The sequence below is a fragment of the Pteropus vampyrus genome, unplaced genomic scaffold (genome assembly GCF_000151845.1).
Source record: "Pteropus vampyrus isolate Shadow unplaced genomic scaffold, Pvam_2.0 Scaffold456, whole genome shotgun sequence".
Taxonomy (NCBI): Eukaryota; Metazoa; Chordata; class Mammalia; order Chiroptera; family Pteropodidae; genus Pteropus; species Pteropus vampyrus.
The window spans coordinates 450,622-469,788 of record NW_011889237.1 but is presented as its reverse complement, the minus strand read 5'-3'; the positions used below and the strand labels follow the sequence as shown (position 1 = coordinate 469,788).

The 19,167-nt window shown below is 57.1% G+C and overlaps 1 protein-coding gene across 1 annotated transcript in view; it reads right to left on the bottom strand.

The window, feature by feature from the left end:
• The window catches only part of SCARB1 (scavenger receptor class B member 1), a 27,257-nt gene extending 8,857 nt beyond the window's left edge, over window positions 1-18,400 (bottom strand). The window contains exons 1-9 of the mRNA XM_011381902.1: window positions 18,174-18,400; window positions 17,925-18,066; window positions 15,343-15,546; window positions 13,266-13,361; window positions 11,833-11,948; window positions 10,019-10,185; window positions 5,756-5,874; window positions 2,798-2,871; window positions 258-309 (exon numbers count right to left, since the gene is read on the bottom strand). Of these exons, the coding sequence (XP_011380204.1) occupies window positions 258-309; window positions 2,798-2,871; window positions 5,756-5,874; window positions 10,019-10,185; window positions 11,833-11,948; window positions 13,266-13,361; window positions 15,343-15,546; window positions 17,925-18,066; window positions 18,174-18,400 (1,197 nt within the window). The remainder of the gene's footprint in view (window positions 1-257; window positions 310-2,797; window positions 2,872-5,755; window positions 5,875-10,018; window positions 10,186-11,832; window positions 11,949-13,265; window positions 13,362-15,342; window positions 15,547-17,924; window positions 18,067-18,173) is intronic.
• Window positions 18,401-19,167: the final 767 nt, after the last annotated feature.

Sequence of the window (19,167 nt, the reverse complement as noted above, 5' to 3'; positions counted from 1 at the left end):
CACTGTCAAGCCCCGGGGCTGGAGCCCGGCAGTTCCAGCGGCTCCTGCCTTCCCCACCCCAGGTGAACCTCTCGACGGAATGGAGTAGCTGACGAAGTGCTTGCGGGGCATGGAGGTTCTCGTAGATCGCTCTGGGTCACAAGAGTCCGGCTCCCCGGGCCCGCCTCCCTCCCACCCCACTAATGGCCCCCCACCTCAAATGCCCACACTGGCTCCCCACTGGGGTGCCCAGAGCAGGGAGAGGGAGGTGGCCTTACCTCCTCGAACCACAGCAGCGGCAGGACCACCGGCTTGATCTGCCCCGTTTGTCTGTAAACGAGCAAGATGGCCCATGAGACGTTCCGTCAGGCAGGCAGCGCTGGCCGTGTGCCCACCGGGCAGGAGGGCTCTGAGCGACAGCCCCATCGGGACTGAGGAAAGGGAGCAACCTGACGCTCTCACTAGCTCGCTGTGTGACCTCGGGGGCCCACTCACCCTCTCTGCGCCTCCTCTGTAAAATGGGATTTAACGGAATCCCTCACAGGGCACCCGTGGGGACGGAGGAACATGTACAAAGGACTTAGAAAAACATCCAGCAGGGAAAAAGTGCCCCGTGCTTATTGCCATCGCTGCTGACATTAGATGCCACAAACAGTGGACACAGAGTCTCCTGTTCTTGGGTGTGCTGAAGGACGCAGCTACACGGAGCAGAGATGGAACACGCTCGGGGGACGGGGACCGGACTCGGCACAAAAGGCCAGATCTTCAGTCACAATCCCCAGACCTCTCTGGGGCCGCCCGTGAAGCAGAGCACTGGGCAGTGAGACAAGTTTACGCAGCCTCCCCTGCGAGAGGCGGACGCAGAAAACAGAGAAATAACAGGGAAAGAGCTGTTCACCTTGGCCTTTTTACCTGCGTTTGTAAGAACCTATGTAAATTACATGCAAAGCGCGCTTTATCTCGAGATAAAGATCTTGTGAGCAAACAGCACCAAAGTTCCTGGATGAGCCACCGTTTATCGGCTCTGCCCCGCCCGGCCGCTGCCTCCCGAGACCTTCCCCACACCCATCCCTCGCTGGCCCTCCAGATGGCATTAGGCCCTGCGGGTGAGACCAGCTCCCTTGAGGCCACTGCTCCAATTGGCAGGAGCCATCTGGCAGCTGGACAGACGGGGACACAGAAGCCCAGGCAGGTCAGGGAAGCAGCTTGACGCCCACAACGGGCAGAATCCAAGCATACTGCTGGCTCGAGCCGCCTTCATCAAGAATGTGAATTTGCTCCTAACGGGTGAAAATGGAAGGAGCACGTGTTAAAATCCAGATCTTGAAAAATGCATTTTCTTTGAAAATGCGAAGGATGAGGCCACCTTCCTCGGGCCCCAGCCCCGTCCGGCCAGCCCGGCTGCCCTGTCATCTGCCAGTGAGCAGACCGGGTGCCAAGTTCCCTGGGCCGGGAGGTCGAGCCTGGGCACAGACACCAGGTGTGCACACGGCGCCATCTCGCCAGGCGCAAATCCTTCAGGAACAAACCTCTGAGCAGCCTCCACATGGCACAATGAAAAGCCAGGTAGGAGTGACAGGGCCGATCTCTCCAGCCGAGAGCCCTTTTGCAAAATGGAACAGATGCCCACATTCTTGCAGCCCAGAAATATTTCCAGGGGATTTTTTCTTTTAATGAAACTATTTCAAATATGCTAAGAAGTACAGACATCGACATAACAAGGAATCAGGGCACTCCCTCACCCCGCGCTGTGAAAACGTAACGTTATACCAAGACTGGGAGACGTCAAGCTGGACCCCTCAGTGCCCTGCTGGTGGGCATGCAAACGGGGCGGGTGCTGTGGGCAACAGTCTGGCAGCTCCGCGGGTGGTTAAACACAGGGTTCCCACGTGACCCAGACATCCTGCCCCTGGGTGTCTACCCAAGAGAAATGAGAGTGTGTGTCCACAGAGAAACTTCTACGTGAATCGTCACAGTAGCATCGTTCGCGATGGCCAAAACATCAAAACGACCCAAATGTCCACCGGCTGATAAATAAAACTTGGTCTGGCCACACAATGGAATGTTATACAGTCACCTAAGGAATGAATCACTGACATAAACTACAACACGGAAGAATCCTGAAAACGTGATGCCGAGTGAGAAGAAGCCGGTCGCAAAAGCCCACAGAGCGCGGGATTCCGTTTACAGGAAATGCCCAGCAGGGACGAACCCGTAGCCACAGAGAGTAGAGCAGGGGTTGCCTGAGGCCGGGGAAATGGGGTGCGCCTGCTGATGGGGACGGGTTTCTCTGTGGGGCTGATGACAGGGCTCTCAACTGATCGAGGTGGTGGTCACTCAACTCTGTGAGCATGCTGTCATCCCCGTCCATTTTTAAAGGGCTGACTTTACAGCACGTGAACTACATCTTCATAAAGCTGTCATTCAAAGACAAAAACCAAAAAAGGAGGACAGTGCTTAAAAACTCCCGTGAGGCGAACCGTCGCGGTCAGAAACGCTGTGTCTGCTGGGCTTCCCTTCCAGACACCTGGGTTCGCCAGGGTTTGACTTTTGCCACGCTGTCGCGTGGGAAAGGGCTTGGATGGAAGATTCTGACTGACCTGGGGGACGACTGGGAGAGAGAAAAGGGCATTCTGGGGCAGGAGGTCAGGATGCGGACGGGGCCTTGGCCCAGGGCTGAGACTCCATCGGGGGACAGGTGCAGACCGCACATCCAGGAGGGCCACCTCCCTCCCCAGACCCCAGACTGTGGGGACGCGGTGGGAGCCCCAGGCACCCGACCTGACCGAGCACGCAGCCCAGCTCAGGCCCCACTCACCCGATGCCCCTGATGGCCTTGATGTACAGGCTTAGCTGCAGCTTCACAGAGCAGTTCATGGGGATGCCCGTGACCTGTGACAACACACTCGGTGAGGGCCTGGCCTCCCTGGAGCCCCAGGGACATCTGCCAACTCCCCTCTCCCTGGTCCGCTCCAGAGGGCGGGCGTTCTGGCTCATCTGCCTGTGCCCTGGGGTCCCCTCTACTCGTGCTACACCCCAAAAGGTAAACCTGTGTTTCCCAAATGGCTTCTTTGGTCCTCGACCTCGAGGGAGCTCCCTCAAGAGAGCAGACCTCTCCCTGGATGGAAAAATCCTAACCCTTCCCGTCTGCCCTCCTGAGAGGACGCTCCCCGAGCAGAACGAGGTGTTCCGGTCACCGCCCCTCCCTCCACCCTCCAAATTACACAGAACGGTGTGCATGCTGTGCACGTGGAGATGGTGGCTCCCTGATTCACTCCCAATGCTTCTCGATTGTCTCCAAACCAGTATTTTTTTCCCTGGTGTTTATTTTTATCTTATTTTTTGGAGAATTTTTAAATTTCCAATTTGAGGTAGTGATAGAAAGCTTCCTTCGGGCAGAATCTAGTTTGTTTGGTTGTTTGTTTAAATGAGATAGTTTTTTAAAATAAATAAATAACCGAAGTGACACCTGTATAGGACCCAAATCAGGAAGGCGGTTCTGGATCGAGACCAGAAAATGACGGTGGAAAGGAAGCTCAGTCCAAGGTCGGGGACCCCCACCCTGCTCCTCGGCTCAGGCTTGCTTCCTCGTCCGTGAGATGGAGGTGCCCCGCCCGCCCACGGGGTTCATGCAAGGGCAGAATGAGGTCTGCAAGCCCGCCACACCCAGGCCACGAATGTCTGCGTCAGGGAAAGCCCGCATTCTGACTGCCTCCGGGCCTCAGTGGCACAGGGGAGCAGGCCAAAGGCCGTTCTCCCTTTGAACTTGAGAGTTTGAACTTGAGAACCTGGCGGGATAGCAGCGAGGTCACCCGTGTACGGAAAAGCGTCCACACCGCAGGCCGAGGCTGCCCTCCTTGCGAAAGCAGGCTGGCCAGGCCAGTCCCTGCTGGCATCCGGGAACTTGAATTCCCAGAGGGCCCCTAGCGCCCCGTCCCTGAGGAGGGACTCACTGCGCCTGGACTGTCTGTGCAGACCACCTGCTTTCCAGCAGGGCGTCTGGGATTTCAGTGGGTGCCTATGTGACCAGCCCCTGATAAACACCTGGGGCACTGAGTCCCTAAGGAGCTTCCTTGGCAGATGACACGTTACGTGCTGTCACAGCTCGGCTGCTGGTCGTGTCCCTCGGCCGGAAATTGTCTCGACCTGAGTGTGACCACATGCTGAGTCCTGCCAGTCCTCCTGGCAAATCATCCAACTTGGAGTGGCCCTGGGGACCCCACACGACCTGCCGCCCTACTGCACTTTCGAGAACAGATTCGCTGTCCCGGAGTCTCCACTCCGGCCACTGCCCTGCTCCCTGGCTTGTTCCTCCAGCTGCTATCAGGACACCTCTTTGCACACAAACTCTGCACGTCAGGGCACAGGATCACGGCCCCGGGAGCCCACTCCTGTCGCCACGCCCTCCCCCAGAGTCAGGAGCGGAAAAGCGGCCACCATGGGAGAAGCTTCCGCAGGCGGCAGGCCGATCCCATGATCACCCTGTGCAAAGTGCCCAAGACGACAACAAGAAGATGAAAGGCCACTTGGTCTCCCTGCCTGCCTTGCCCGCCTGGAGAGCAGAGGCCAGCTATGTGGCTGCTGCAAAACATCTGTGTGCACCCCCAGCACCCCAGACTTCACTGCCTGTTCCCCAGCGTGGGGTCAGGGCGAGCAGGGGAGAGGTCGTGCTCTTGCTGGAATTCCCCCGAAGCCAGCAGAGGGGGAGGCGTGAAACAAAGGAACTAAGAGAAAGTGCATGACCCTCTGTTAGTTTTATAACCAAAGCCTTTCATAAAAACTGGTTAAAACGTTAAGACAGTAAGGAAAAGTTTTAGTATTTTTAACAGCAAAGAATGAATTTCATAGAAGACGCGCAATATGTTAGTACGAATTCACGTCAACTTAAGGAATGTCAACATAATCCATCTATACTAGCTACGTATTAATACTGGACGTCACGTAGTGAGCATGGGAAGTCTTGGTGCTGGAAAAGCTGCGTCTGAATTTAGCTCTATCCCATACTCACTCTCAACCGCTTATCAAACTCGTGTTTAGTGAGATACTAGCACCTCGGGGCTGACTGCTAGAATTTTAGCAATTAACAAGACAGGGCAGACCTCTCTCTTATGGGGCCAACGATCCCACTTACTAGTTACGTCACGTAACCTATGTGGACTGCAGTTCCCCACCTGTAAGACGGGGCAGCTATGCCACCTCCCAGATTGCTGTGAAAATTCAATGGGTTGACCCACGCGAAAGCATCTAGCTAGTGCCAGGAGACAGAAACCCACAGAACGTTCGAATCAGTGGCAAACGCCACATGAGCACATCTTGCAGAGAAGAGGGAACTGGCTAAGGACGCACCCTAGGGAGGGCCACTGTGCAGGCCTGATACCCTCCCGGTAGATAGAACGTCACATGGGACAAATTCCCCAGAACCCAAGTTATCTGCAAGATAATCCGGGCTCTCACTGGTACCTAGAGATCTTTATGGCATGTTGGCACAGCCAGAGCTCTACCTCTGGCCAATCTGCAGGCTGATAATTCCTAATTAATTTACTGTCTTATGAGCCTTTAATAATGATAACTCCCTTATAAAGAGATAACAAAGTCCTTGAACTGTGGAGTCTGAAGGCAAAGTAGGACCTTTGATGGCTTGTTATCTAGAAGCTACCAATGCCAAAGAAAGCCAGGCTTCCCATCCCTCCCTGCAATAGCTCAGTACCTGGCGGGGACGAGCGTGCACCGATCAGAAACCCCCTCTCCCCCCACAGTCTGGCAGGCAGGGGCTCACCGGGTGGATGTCCAGGAACAACGAATGGTCTTTCTCGTTGGGGTTGAGGCCGAGCACTGCCTCTGCCAGGACGGGGTCAGCATTGTAGAAGTGAGGATGGGAGAGAAACAAGGGTGCATCTAGAAGGCAGAGAAGGGAGAACACGTTGGCACATCCTGCGGCTTCATGCCAGGCCCCGAGGCAGACGCAGGGATGCGCAGACGATAAGACGCAGCCGCTGCCTCCGGGGCGCCCCGTGATGATGACAAGATGCAAATAACAATAACTAGACAGAGAAAATTCCTTGGTTCAGTCACGTTTACCAAGCGTCCAAGAGGCACTGGGCACTGGAAGCCAGCAAGGGACAAACTCTGTGCCAGAGGAATAGTAATGCAGGAAATGCTGGTTCTGGCAGGAGAGATGAGAGGAAGGAAGAGAAGATGCCAGGCCGAGGTCCGGGCCCGGCGCTCCAGGTGCACGGGATGGCGGAAGCAAATGCAGGAGGTGGGGAAGCACAGACGGAGCAGGCGGTGCGGGGAGGGGAGTCATGGGAGTTGAGGGTAGGCAGGTAAGTCGAGACCAGATTTGAACTTGGGTGGGAGGAGGGGCGTCTTGATCACCAAGCCAAGCGGCCTGGACTGTCTTCGGCAGGCAACACAGTGGCGAGCAGAGAGGCTCAGGTGTGCACACCCGCGGCCAGGGCTCCCGAACGTCCACAGGAAGGGAGGAGACACACCCGCTCCGCTTCTCTCCCAGCAGCCGGTCAGCCGGATGGACGCCAGCGTGTGTGAACAGGGACCCTCTGAGTGAGAAATTCACACCCAGAAACGTGAAGTCAGATCTCGCGTGAGGTCTCCGCGCAAGGCCATCACCAGCGCATCCTCGCGTGCTCAGGACAGCGTACGACGCGTTAACGAGGAAAAGCCTGAGCTTACAAACACTCACGAGGACCCAGAACAGGGAGATCACGGGCAGAAGGCAGGCCGGGGGTGGCAGGGGCTGCAGAGGCGCAGAGGGGGGTGGCTGCTGATGGGGACGGGGTCCGCTTTGGCAGTGGCGAGGATGGTCAGGAACGACACAGAAATGGTGGCTACGCAACTTCGTGAAGGTGCTGAACGTCACTAGACTGTATACTTCAAAACGGTTCATTTTGTTTTACCTGACTTTCACCTCAATAAGGAAGAATGAGAAAACAAAGAAGATTCACGAGGTCCCCTCCCCCGAAACCGACAGCCCGTCCGCTGCCAGGCCAGTGTTTGCGTCTGTGTCTGGCAACCTCGAATGTCTGGATGCTTTCTGCTTTTCTTTGCAAAGCCAAGCACTGGTTTGAAATAAAACCTGGCCATTTATCGACGTCTGACTTCATTTCTCCCAGAGTCAATCATCGCCTCAATAATGTGAATTCGGTCCTCCGAGTACTTCTTCCGTTTTGCCACATACGGTTATCCGTCCCCCCCGCCTCCGCCCCCCACGCACCGTCATATAACGCGCTTCTCTGAACCAACTGCCACTGCTTCACTGAAATAGCTATACTGGGAAGCGGCTTTATATCTGGGTTTTACATCTGAGCCATAACTGGCAAACACCTGCCAAAATTAGAAAGGAAATATAGGAATAAATACAACAGAAGCCAATGAATGCTGTACATTCATTCTAACTAGACACCATTGCCCGCACAAGGCTTTGACCCTGAGACCTGCTCTTTCTCTGTTACAAAGAGACGGGATGAGTGTTGGAAAGGCGTTCACAGCCTCTCGGCACCGACCGAGGCTTCCTCTTGGAGGTAATCAGAGGGACAGAAAGAGTCTAGGGAACAGAAGCCCTCTCTCGCTGTGTGCTGTGTAAGTCGATGTAATTTAAAGCTGCCTCCTTGCACCTTTGAAGTCACCTTGAGCGCCCGTGGGGACAATGTCCCACCACTCGGAAAATTCCCTTCCCATCCTCCCACCTCCACCGTGAAAGCAGACCATCAGAGCAGACGTGAGGACCCCATTTTACAGGTGACGAAACTCTGAGGCCCTCGGTCAGGGAGGCGGGCACCATGCCAGCCCCTGAAGGGGGCGAATCTCAAACCAGCCCTTCGGCCACACCTCCACGGCCAGGTGGAGACAGGGCTGAGCCGAGGTGCCCTCACCTGCCCTGGCTCCAGACAGTGAGCCCACGTGGTTGTTCAATAGCGTGCGTTTCTTTCTATTTTATTTCCAAACGGACTGAGAGAAACTCGCCCGGTAATTAAGTGTTAATTAATTTATAGCTTTATGGCACATTTAACTAGACCCGATTGCCCGAAATCATCACAGTGAAGACTCTATGGGGCAAGTCCGAGGCCCTTGCACAGCACAGAGGTCTGAAGGGAGAGAGTTCTCTGGGTCCAAAGAATTTTCAAGGCCTGGAAAGGGAGATATGTGGCTATTTCTTATCTTCGGATTAAATGCCACAGAGATACAGAAACAGCTACGACAGAAGATGTGGGGAGCACGTTCCTAGCAGCACCAGGATAATGTTCAAAAAACCAGGAGCTCAGACGCCCGTGAGCAGGCGAAAGGGAGTCGAGCTGTGTTCCCAGGATGGGAGACGGGGCAGCAGCGAGGGCACCAACGACCCACGGCAGCGGGTCGGACCTCGCCAGTGCGACACTGGGTCAAAGGGGCCGGAAGGTGACAGACGCAGAGGCCACGCTTTCTGAACCACTCACATGAGACCAATGGCAGGCAAAGTGTGGTCCGGAAGTCAGGCCAGTGACTGGGAGGGGACGCGGGGGAGTCTGGGGCCCATACTCTTCTGTTTCTTGACGAGGGTGCTGATCACATGGCTGTGGTCACTTTGTGGGATTTAAAACTGCACAGGCCATTTGAGCAGCTCCCTATATACATGTTTATGTCAACATAATGAAAACAAAACCTTAACTTACGTAAATATTTTAAAATTCCCTCCCACTGCTGAAGTTCTTTTGGCAGATGTGCTAAGACGAGGCCGTGCGGCTCAAGGGAGCAGGATGGGAAGAGATGATGCCAGAGAGGCCGGCAGAGGCCAGACCCTGCAGGGGACCGAGGCCACGCGAGGGCTTCGCTCGGGGACGTGTAGACATCGGACGCAGAATCGTGCAGCAATCCATGTTTTTGAAAGGTCTCGGGAACAGTGTCCCACAGAGCTGTCTACGATGGCGGCCGTGTTCCTTCTGTGCTAGCCACCCCATACACACGTGGCACATGTGGGTGGTGGCCATTTGAAGCATGGCCAGTGTGACGAAGGAACTGCCTTTTTAATTTGATTTCATTCAAATCGATTTTGATTTAAACAGCCACACGAGGCCGGTGGTGACTGTGCTGGAGTCTGGGAACAGAGCATATGTAGGGGGGACAGCAATGTGACAGCAGGGCCCACTGGCGAGCTGCGGACCGGGCCCTGGACCGTGAGGCGGCTGGCAGGGGGCGTGGGAGAGAAGGAGGGCTGGGGGTTTCATTCGGAGGCAGAGCCGACTGGGCTCGCTGAGTCAGCGGACGAGGGTGAGGAGGGGAACGGAGCTGACACCCAGGTGCCCGGCTGAGGCGGGGGCGTCTTGGGAGACTGGCACTGGGAAACATCGCCGAAGCCAGAGGCCGCTGTGCCAGCACAACCATCACGCCCGACCTCGCGGTCAGGCACCGCCACACAAGATCCCACGGTCGCACACCGCACCGCCACACAAGATCCCACGGTCGCACACCACCACACAAGATCCCACGGGCCGAGCGGACGGCTGCCGGCCTCTCTTCCTCCCAAGATGGGGGGAAGGGCCCTTCCCACGAAGCCTCGCTCTCACGCTGCATGTCACGTGTGGGAGGCAGGGTAATGCTCTCCCGGCCTAGTCCCCGGACCCCGTGAAGAAGTGAGGCTCTGTGCCCAAGGGGATTTAGGCTGCTAATCCACCGCCTTAAAACAGGGAGAGCGTGGCCGAGACTGCCCGGTGGGCCCAGCATGGTGTCCGGGGCCCTTACGCTGAAAGAGAGAAGTGGGGCAGTCAGAGGAGGAGACGTGACCGCAGGGACGGGCTTGGAGGTGTGACACGGCAGTTCTGAGCGCAGAGCTAGGACCGTGACTTCTGTTTGTGGGGATTTATTAGGACGGTAACTTACAAACACAGGGCTTTTTTCATGTTATCTCTCCGCAGCCCTCATTATCTCTGGCCTAATGGGATTATCGAGGGTACAGAGACCAAGGTGAAACGGGGTGAAGCAGGAAGCATGGGACAGACCAGCCCGCCGCCCTGCCGTGCCCCGCCTCCCCCGTCCAGGTGACACGTACTGAACCTGCAGGTGCTGACGTTCTGGATCCCGGACTCCAGGCATGGGCAGAAGCCCTCGTTGGGAGGGTAGACGGTCCCGTTGGCAAACAAGGTGTTGGGGGCCTTGAAGCGATAGGTGGGGATGCCTTCAAACGTCCCCTCTTCCTCGTATATGAGCTTCATGGACCTGCGGGGACCGACAAGGTGGAGGGTGACACCCAGAACATGGTGGCTGCGACCGGGTCCCGCGAGGGTGGCCCCCACTGAGCCACCTCCCCCACCTGCGCTGACACCCGCTGGGGTCCAGCCACCATCATGGAGCTTTAAACAAGAAGACACTGCGTTGCATCTCCACTGAACGACTGCAACCACTTCCGGTCTGATCTATAATTAGGTGCCCATGGGGCCCAGCCCCTGCCCAGCCCTTCCTGCGCCCCGGGCCTGTGTATCCGCTGCTCCCTCTGCCTGGAATGTTTGTCCCTCAAGTCCTCACACATCAGGTTTTTGAAATAAAACCTGGGCATTTATCGTTCCCCTCGGGTTCAGCTATCACGTCTGCAGGCGGCCACACCGCACCCCACGCCCTACCCCCCGTCACCCGTTCACCCTCCTGCGGTTCCGAAGGCACGTCTGCATTTGAACGTGGACTTCGGACGAGAACTGTGCTGCCCCGTGCTGTCCACGGGAGCCGCCGCACACGTGGCTCTAGAGCCCGACATGGGGTGAGTCCACACGCGGATGCGCCCTCGACATAAAACACAGGTTTCTACGACTGGACGCCAGAAAAACACGTAAAGCATTTTTTCAGTAGTATTCTGCATTATTTACGCCGAAAACGATAGAATGTGGCTACACCGTGTCACACAGACGTATCGCTAAAATGAACTTCACTTATTTCTCGTTGCTTTTTTTAACGTGGCCACCAGAGAATGTGAAATCGTGAAGGGGACGATTATTTTATCTCTGTTGGGTGGCGTCGTCCCGGGAAAAGCGGCCCCTGGGGAGAGGAGCGGGCGGGGGGGCGGCGACCGAGCGGGCGGGGCAGGGGGGAGACAACCCGCACAGGTGAAGGACGGGGACGTGGACGACTCGACCCTTTTCTCGCAGTTTTTCTCTCGGCCGAAGTGTCTAATTTTAACAGGCGACACCTACAGGGCACAGCTCTTCCCGCCCCGACGCTCCTGTGGGTACGTTTCCGAGTCCCCCGCAAGGACTTAATCTCTTGGGAGACAGGGACTGGGCCCGTCTCATCACGGCCGCGTCCCCGGCACCCGGCACAGACGGGCTCCGCACAGGTTCGCTGCGGGAGGCCGAGGAGGCGCAGTTCACACGCGCGAACTCCCCAGGGACGAGGCCGCCTGCATGGAACGGAGGGCAGGGCGGCGCCCAGGATCCCCTCGGCCCAGGATCCCCTCGGCCCAGGACCCCCCGTCGGTGCCACTGGACTTGTGCAGCCGCAAACAGACCGGGGCTGCAGCTCTGGAGACGGAAGGGGCCGTGGGAGAGGCATCCAGACGTCTCAGCATCCAGCCGGACCGACACCACAGGGTGTCCGTCACCTACTGTGCAGCCCAGAGAGGCTGCTGGCACCACCTGTACCCACGCCCAGCAGCTGCCAGAAGCCTCTCCGGGCCTTGCAAAAGCATCAGCAGCTGGAGTTTGACTCTTCGTGGTGCAACCAGAGAGCATTCAAGAGGGCGCCGGGGACGAGCAAACACACAAGGGGCTGAAACTCTTCCCAAGTGGACGGCAAAAGCCCCCGTTCGGGCCGCGAGCATCCACGAAGCTGACCTCCGCGCCCGGGAGGCCCGGGATCCCGCGCCCGAGCGATTACCGGCAGGCCTCGGGGCTGTAGAATTCCAGCGAGGATTCGGGAGTCATAAATGGCGCCCACATTTGCCCGGAAGTTCCATTAATCATGTTGCACTGATCCGAATGCCAGTAGTTGACCTGCGGGGAGCAGAGAGACACAGCCGCTTAGGACGGCCGGGCCTCCGAAGGAACCTGCTGTCGGGCTGCGGCTTCACGGCCCGTGTGCCCTGGGGTCGATGCCACCGCTCGTTCCCGATGCTGTTTTTGGGCAGACGCCAGTCCCCCGGGAGAGACAGCCTCGCACGGTGCGAGGGGAACAGGCCGTGCAGAGTGCCGGCCGGAGGGGGCCGACTGCGGCTCCCTGCTCCCTGACTACGGCCCTGGAATGTGCGACTTGGCTGAGGGCTAAGATTCCTCCATCTACAAAACGGGCCTATCGCCCTCAGCTCCGAGAAGCACGGCGGGAGGTGGGACGCTGACATCCTCACCTCTCAGAGAGGAAGTCACCAGACACTCCCTCAGGCCAGATACAGTCAGGAGCTGACACCCCACGTGACATGATCGGAGAGCTCAAGGCAGTAGCTGCCTCTGGGGAGCGAGGCCTGGACCGAAAAAGACAGACTTCTCCCTTCCTCCCCTCTGTGCAACCAGGACGTTTTAAATCGCTTGTGCGTGTTTACTTTTATACTGAAAAAACGAGCTAAAGAGAACTCTAATAGCCACCATTAGCACCGGGCATTACCAATTACAGACGGCGCCTGTCGCCCTGGGCACTGGTGGAGCCGGCTGGTGCCCAGCCCGCAGGTGTACGCGCCGACGGCCAGGCTGAGCGTTTGGCGGACACCAGCCACGTCAGTGCCCGACCGCGGTCGTGCATAACGAGGAAAGCCCGCGTCCGTGAGAAAGGCAAGGTGCGAAACAATGCACTCGGCACGACTTCACGATGCGCAAAGCAGAAAACCCCATGGTTCCGTGCGCGCACGCAGGCGTGCACACGGACACACGCAGACGGCAAGGACGCGTCGATAACGCCTCTGCGGTCCGGGCTGGGGCGAAGCTGGGTGGCTGGGGGCGGATAAAGTGCACTGTCTGTCTGTCTCTGCCATTCCATTTTTTAAAATGTGAATGTCTTCCTGTTTCTGATGTAATTTTATTTCTTTTACTCGGTATCATCTTCTAATGCAATGGACGGTTACATCATCAGTGTCATATTTTTGAAACGTCTTTGAAACGTCAGTGCTTAGTATACACCAGGTGCTAAATAAGTATGGTCTCCATGCCACACCCATCCACCCACACCCCGGAACCAAGAGCTGGCCGAGCCTTAACCACAGGTAAAATGTCCCCTTCGCAGAGTGTTCTCCCTCTCAGACGGGGCTGCCCTCCAACTTTAAGAGGAAGAAGGTGCGTGGGCTGGTGGCGGGGGGGGCCCCCACCACTGCGTCCTGCTCTTACCTTGCTGACCCCGTTCCACTTGTCCACGAGGTGAATCCGGCTGAAGTTTTTGATTCCCGTGAACACGGTGAAGAGCCCGGAATCGGAGTTGTTGAACTGTGGACCGGGCAGAGAACAGCATCTTTAAGCCTCGGGCTGGGCAAAAGGGTCTGGTGGCGGCCGTCAAACCCCCGTTCAGGCACATGCCCGGTGCCGGGGGGTCGAGGCGGGCAGGGCCTGGCGGCTTCCTAGGAGGCACACTACACTCTCCTGATCACAGCATCCCTCCTGGAAAGTGTCCACCTTCCCTTCCCGCCTCTGGTTCTCCTATCAGGTAGCTGGTTGGGTCACCCCCCACAGCACACACTTAAAATAGGGCCTGGCCATGTGACCTCCTCGATCCATGAAAAAGCAGCAGAAGGGGCATGTCATTTCCGAGCAGAAGCTTTGAGTGCTGGTGACGCACACGCTGCCACACTTTCTGCCACTGCTGGAGTGGCCGTGGGAGTGTGTCTCCAGCTGGAGCCTCCCTCGGCTGGGTCCCCAAGAGACCACAAAGAGCAGGGGGCCGCCCTGGTTATCACCCACACTGCATACGAGCAAGAAGTAAACTTTCGCCGTGTTAAACCAGAGATTCTGGGGCTGCACGTTACACAGCAAACCTGGCCTGTCCTAACAAATACGGGACCCAATGTTTGTTGAACGTGTTGAAGACAGTAAGCCCCGGGCCCTGGTCGTCTGAGGATGTTTCCTAGAAGCAAGTTTCTAACTCAGAGCAAAGACGTGCGAAGCATATAAAAAAATGGTGGCTACTGAGTAAAATCTAGAAGCGCCGTTTTACCTCTCAGGAGTGCAAGGTGCAGCACGAGTTAGGGACCCGCTAAGGGCTGTTTACTGGCCGCATGGCTAAATCGATTATGGATTCCAAGCCCTGCTCTGGCTTTTAATGCTTTGTGGGTCATGTCACCTGGTCATTCAGAGCTTCCTGAGCCCACAGTGCAGCCGTCACGAGGGGATGCTGACAGGAACCACTACGGAGGCGCTGGGATTATTAGAAGAGTTAATGAATAAAACTGCTAAGCATGGGGCCTGGGACACAGCGAGAGCTCAGAACGCTAGTCCTGATTTTTATTATTGTCATCACTGATAAATGTGTACTCAAAGGGATACTTAAATAATAATTCGAATAGAGTAAGTGCGTCGGAGACTGCTAGTTACTACCCAAAGCCCATTCTCCACCTTGTTCATGACGGAGCCCAAACCTTCCTCAGGGCATCAACTCACCAGCTGAAAGGCTGCACTTTGCAGCTTCTCTTGCAGCTGGGTGTGGCCGCATGACCAAGTTCTGCCATTGGAAAGTTAAGTGGAAACTGGTTTCTCCACCCCGAAGAGGGAGACAGCTGGGACACGCTGTTTTGCCCTCAACTTCCCTACCTTCCCCCCCAACCCCCACTTCTTCCTGCCTTCCGTGCTGCCTGGAAAGTAGATGTGATAGCCGGTGCTCCTACGAGGATCCAACGTCCGATGACCTGAGGCGGAGCTGAGGGGGGGACGCTGGCACCGGGGAGCGGCTGCAGACGCGGATGAAGCTTCGCTCACGCGCCGCTCACCTCCTGCTCTGCGGCCGGGTTCCTAACGGGGGTTGGGGACCCCTGCTGTCGCAGCTATCTGGGACCGTGTGGTAATCTTGAGTATGGAAACGCGCCCTAAGAATGCTAAACCTACCAGGTTACCAGGGGTCGAGATTAAGAAAACTCAGGCGACTGAAGAGTAGTGCTAGAGTCACATTCGTACTCGGCCTGCGCAGCGGCCATGCTCCCTTCCTCCAGCCACAGGTGCCAATTGTCTAAGTCCGGCCGCAATCATGTCCTTTGGGCCTGGATCAAGCCGCACCTGAATCCGTCCTTAGAGTTTGCAGTTATATGAGCCAAGAAATTCTCTATTTTACTTAAGCCAGTATGAGTTAGGTTTTATGTCATCTATACCCACAGTCCCTGGTGCCCCCGGCCAACTCCAAAAGTAAGCTGGCAACTGGTTTCTAGGATGTGTCAACGGAGGACAAGACACAGGCCCTGGCTTCTTACTGGGCCGTACTCACCTCGGCAAACAGCCCGAACTTGCCCTTGAAAGGGAACATGTTTGGGAAGTACTTGTTGATGAGCTGCACGAGGGGGTCCTCGTAGCCCCACATGATCTCGCCCACGGTGCGGTTCATGAAAGCACGCTCGTTAAAGGTGGTGAAAATCAAGGTCATGATCAGCTTCAGGCTCATGGGCTTATCCTCCATCATCACCGATGCACCCTGCAGGGCAAGGACGCAGCCTGGGTTAGAGGCTGGACAGATTCAGCCCATCCCCATGGACTGGAAGCCAGGCCTCGAAGCAAGGAACCTAGCCAGAGAAACGTTCGGGCCGAGCAAGGCCCCTGCAGTGGACACAGGGGGCACCTGGGGCATCCAGAACCATTCCTGATCCTCTGGTAATAGGACCATGTGGCTCTTGATTTCATACTAAGTCCAACCCCGCTCCCCATCCTGTAGCTCATACCTGGCCAATCAGAAACTTTCCTTCTCTAGCTATAGTGATTGGTCTGAAAATGTGTATGTGGCTCAGTCAGAACCAACAAGCCCCAAGGAAATGATCTGCTAGGGCTGGGGGGGTAGAGAGGGGAGGTCACACTGCTGGCCTTGAACTTGGGATGTGGAGGGCTGTAGTCAGCCCGAGGGGCCAGTCCGCTAGACCATAAAACCAACACAGATCTGGGCAATGCTGTCTGCACCCTGGGTCGAGCTGCACCTCAAGCAGCACAACCCCTGCCCTTCAGTAACATGAGCCCACCCATTCCCGTTTTGCTTATGCGAGTTTGGAGCACCTTCTCCTGTCACCGTGAGACCCAAAGACTCTTAACGGAGACTGTACTCTATTCCCTTACCATCTCTCCCCCAAACACAGATCCTCCAACTGTGCCACTCCCTACAGCCCTTTTGCTGGCTGTATATTATTCCCTTGTCTGCGACCCCCGCCTCCTTTTGCTGGCTGTATACGATGCCATTGCCTGCCTACAGCCGACGATCATGATGGAATCCCGCATGACGCACATTTAGGTAGTTTCTACTAGACGTTTCCTCTGACAACACCGAAATGGATCCAAAATGAACATCCTCGAATACAAACGTCTTTGCCCATATATGTTATTCTATCGAGAGGTCAAATTTTTACACATGAAATCACTCAGATCGAAGGCATGTGCGATGTATGTTGAAAGTCACTATCTTCCAACAGCTCACTCTTTACGACTGATAATAAGACACTTGTTTCCAGCAACACTCCAGAGCCTTGGCTGTTGTTATCTGCAGCGTTTGCCAACCCGATCGCTGGGGGAAAGGGACTTCACTGTCAAAACGTGCCTGTCTCGCTCTGAGGGACGTGGCTGCAAGGCTTCAGGCTGCATTTGTGTGAGCTGCTTCCGTCCTGTCTATCCAGTAGACTCCGAAACGAGTCCACTCCTGGTCCAGAGCACTGTCCCGGGCCAGGCCCAGAGCAAAGGCCCAATGATGGCCGACTAGGTAGACGACAGATCAGGTGGAGGGCTGAGTGCAACGGAGAGGGGCTCCCGACCCAAACTCTGTGTGTTCAGACCCCTAATCTCCCACTCACTCGCTGAGTGACCTGGGGTAAGTCGGTTAACTGCTCTGGCCTTCGGTTTTCCTCCTCTAGAAAGGGAGAAAGTGACAGACCTGCCCCCACCGGATTGCGGACACATGAACGAGGTAAAATACACAAACCCTTGGACCATTAAATCCTAACACAGAGTGTGAGCAGAAAATGTGAGCACGGCGGGCCCCAGGCTGGCCCTGGCTGGCATCTGGGAACTTGCAGTTCGGGAATGTGCCCTTCATTCCCTGATAAGAGAAGCCAACTGCATCCGGGCTGTTTGTATGAACAGCGTGGTTTCTGCTGACCACTCACTTCCCTGTGGCCAGTCTGGAGTTTGGGTGCCAGGCGGAGGGTGCCTAGGTGACCAGCTCCAGATAAACACCCTAGGCGCTGAGCCTCTAACAGGCTTCCCTGGTAGACGGCACTTCACGTGTGTTATCATGTGTGTCGCGTGTGCTGTCACAACTTGCAGCTGGGGGAATGAGCATGTCCTGTGCTACTCTCCTGGGAGAGGACTCGGAGCCGGGCCTGGTCTCTGCCGCCTGTGCCTTGCCCTTTGCGGGCTGTGTCCTGTATCGTCTCCTTCCACTGTGACACGTGAGTAGGACCCTGTCCCGAATCCGGTGAACCCTCCTGGCCCATCAGCGGCCCTGGGGGGTGGTCCCGGGGACCCCGACACACATGGCAAGTAGTCAATCCAGCTATCGCTGACCCTCACCGGCACAGAACAGAGACCCTGCTCACGCCTCCCCACAATGACACAAAGACACGGCCTGGGGCGTGACGCTCGGCCCCCCGTTAGTACCTCCTTTTGGAAATTTCAGACTTGTAGCTTGCTAAGGGAAGGACAACAATTTTGGCCAGGACCCCCAAGCCAGAGACGGGTGGACGTGTGGGAAACTCACCGGGCTAAGTGGAGCCGTGAGCCACAGGCTGGCCCCGCAAAGGGTCAGCGCTGCACGGGGCGGGCACGGGGACGGGGGGCAGGGCAGCGGGTGTGGGCGGGGCGGCGGGGCAGCCTCACCAGCACCAGGATGTTGGGCATGACGATGTAGTCGCTCTCCAGGCCATTGGACTTGTCAGGCTGGAACTGGAAGCTGCGGTACTCGACGAAGGACACCGTGTCGTTGTCATTGAAGGTGATGTTGCTCTTGCGCCTGAACTCCCTGCGGAGAGGAGGCGGGCGGGTCGGTGGGTCGGCGGGTCAGCGGGCCCGCGGCATGGGTCACTGCGCCTCTGCGGCAGCGGCCACGCCCGGGCCTCCCAGGCCCACGGCGTCTGCGCCCATCGCCCGTCCGCCGCCCGCCGCCCAGCTCGGCCTCGCCTGCAAGCCTGTCCTGCCACCGCCCGCTCCCCGCGGGACAGGGCGACACAGCCTCTGCGCGGCTCGTCGGCCACCTCAGGGAGCACCCCGCATCCCGACGCGGCCCCTCCGCCGGGCCACGCCGCCTCCGTCGGGGCTCTCCCGCACGTCGCCTTCTCAGAGCCCACCCTGGTCATCTCCAGACTTAGAGAAACGCCCCCACACTCCCAGGCACTCCCCTTGAGGCTAACATGTGCTTGCCCTTATCTACCTTCACTCAACCCCCCAGCTCGACTGCAGGGACCCCAGTCCTTTTTCTGTCCATTGTGTCCACTTCTGTGTCCCCAGCAGGTGCTCAGTGGACATCTGCTGAGTGAGGGACTGAGCGAACGCACACAGTCCACCCTGACTGCACTTCCCGACGCCCAGACCTCCGCGCAGGGGCTGTTTTCATCCCAGGTGGCCCAGAAGCCAGCTGTGCATGGCGGACAGCCTGAGCGCTCTCTGCCCCGGCCACCCAGCCCAGTTCACCTCTGGGGATGATAGTGCAGGGCGTGGGGCCCTCTCATGGAGACTCCACGAGATAAGAGTAGAGGGGAAGGTACGTCCACGCATAGCGCACACGCACCACACCCCAGGGGCGCCTCGTAATTACTTGGAATGTAGTCTCGTCTCCTGCAAGTGATAATCCGATAAAGTAGTTGTTGTGTGGTCACTGTCCCCAGGCTGCAGACGGGCGGCTCTAGGCTCAGAGGGGTAAAGCCAGGGCAGGGACACAGCAAGGCCAGGAGGCAACGACCCGGGCGCTGAGTCAGCAAGTCCAACAGATGCGCATCCCTTGCCAACCGGCCCTCCCCGCCCTGCATCCCAGGCAGGGCAGGTGCCTAACACTCTCACGCCAAAGACTGACCTCCCGGCGTGGCCCGCACAAGCTCCCTGCTCCCACATGGTCCGTGCTTCTTCC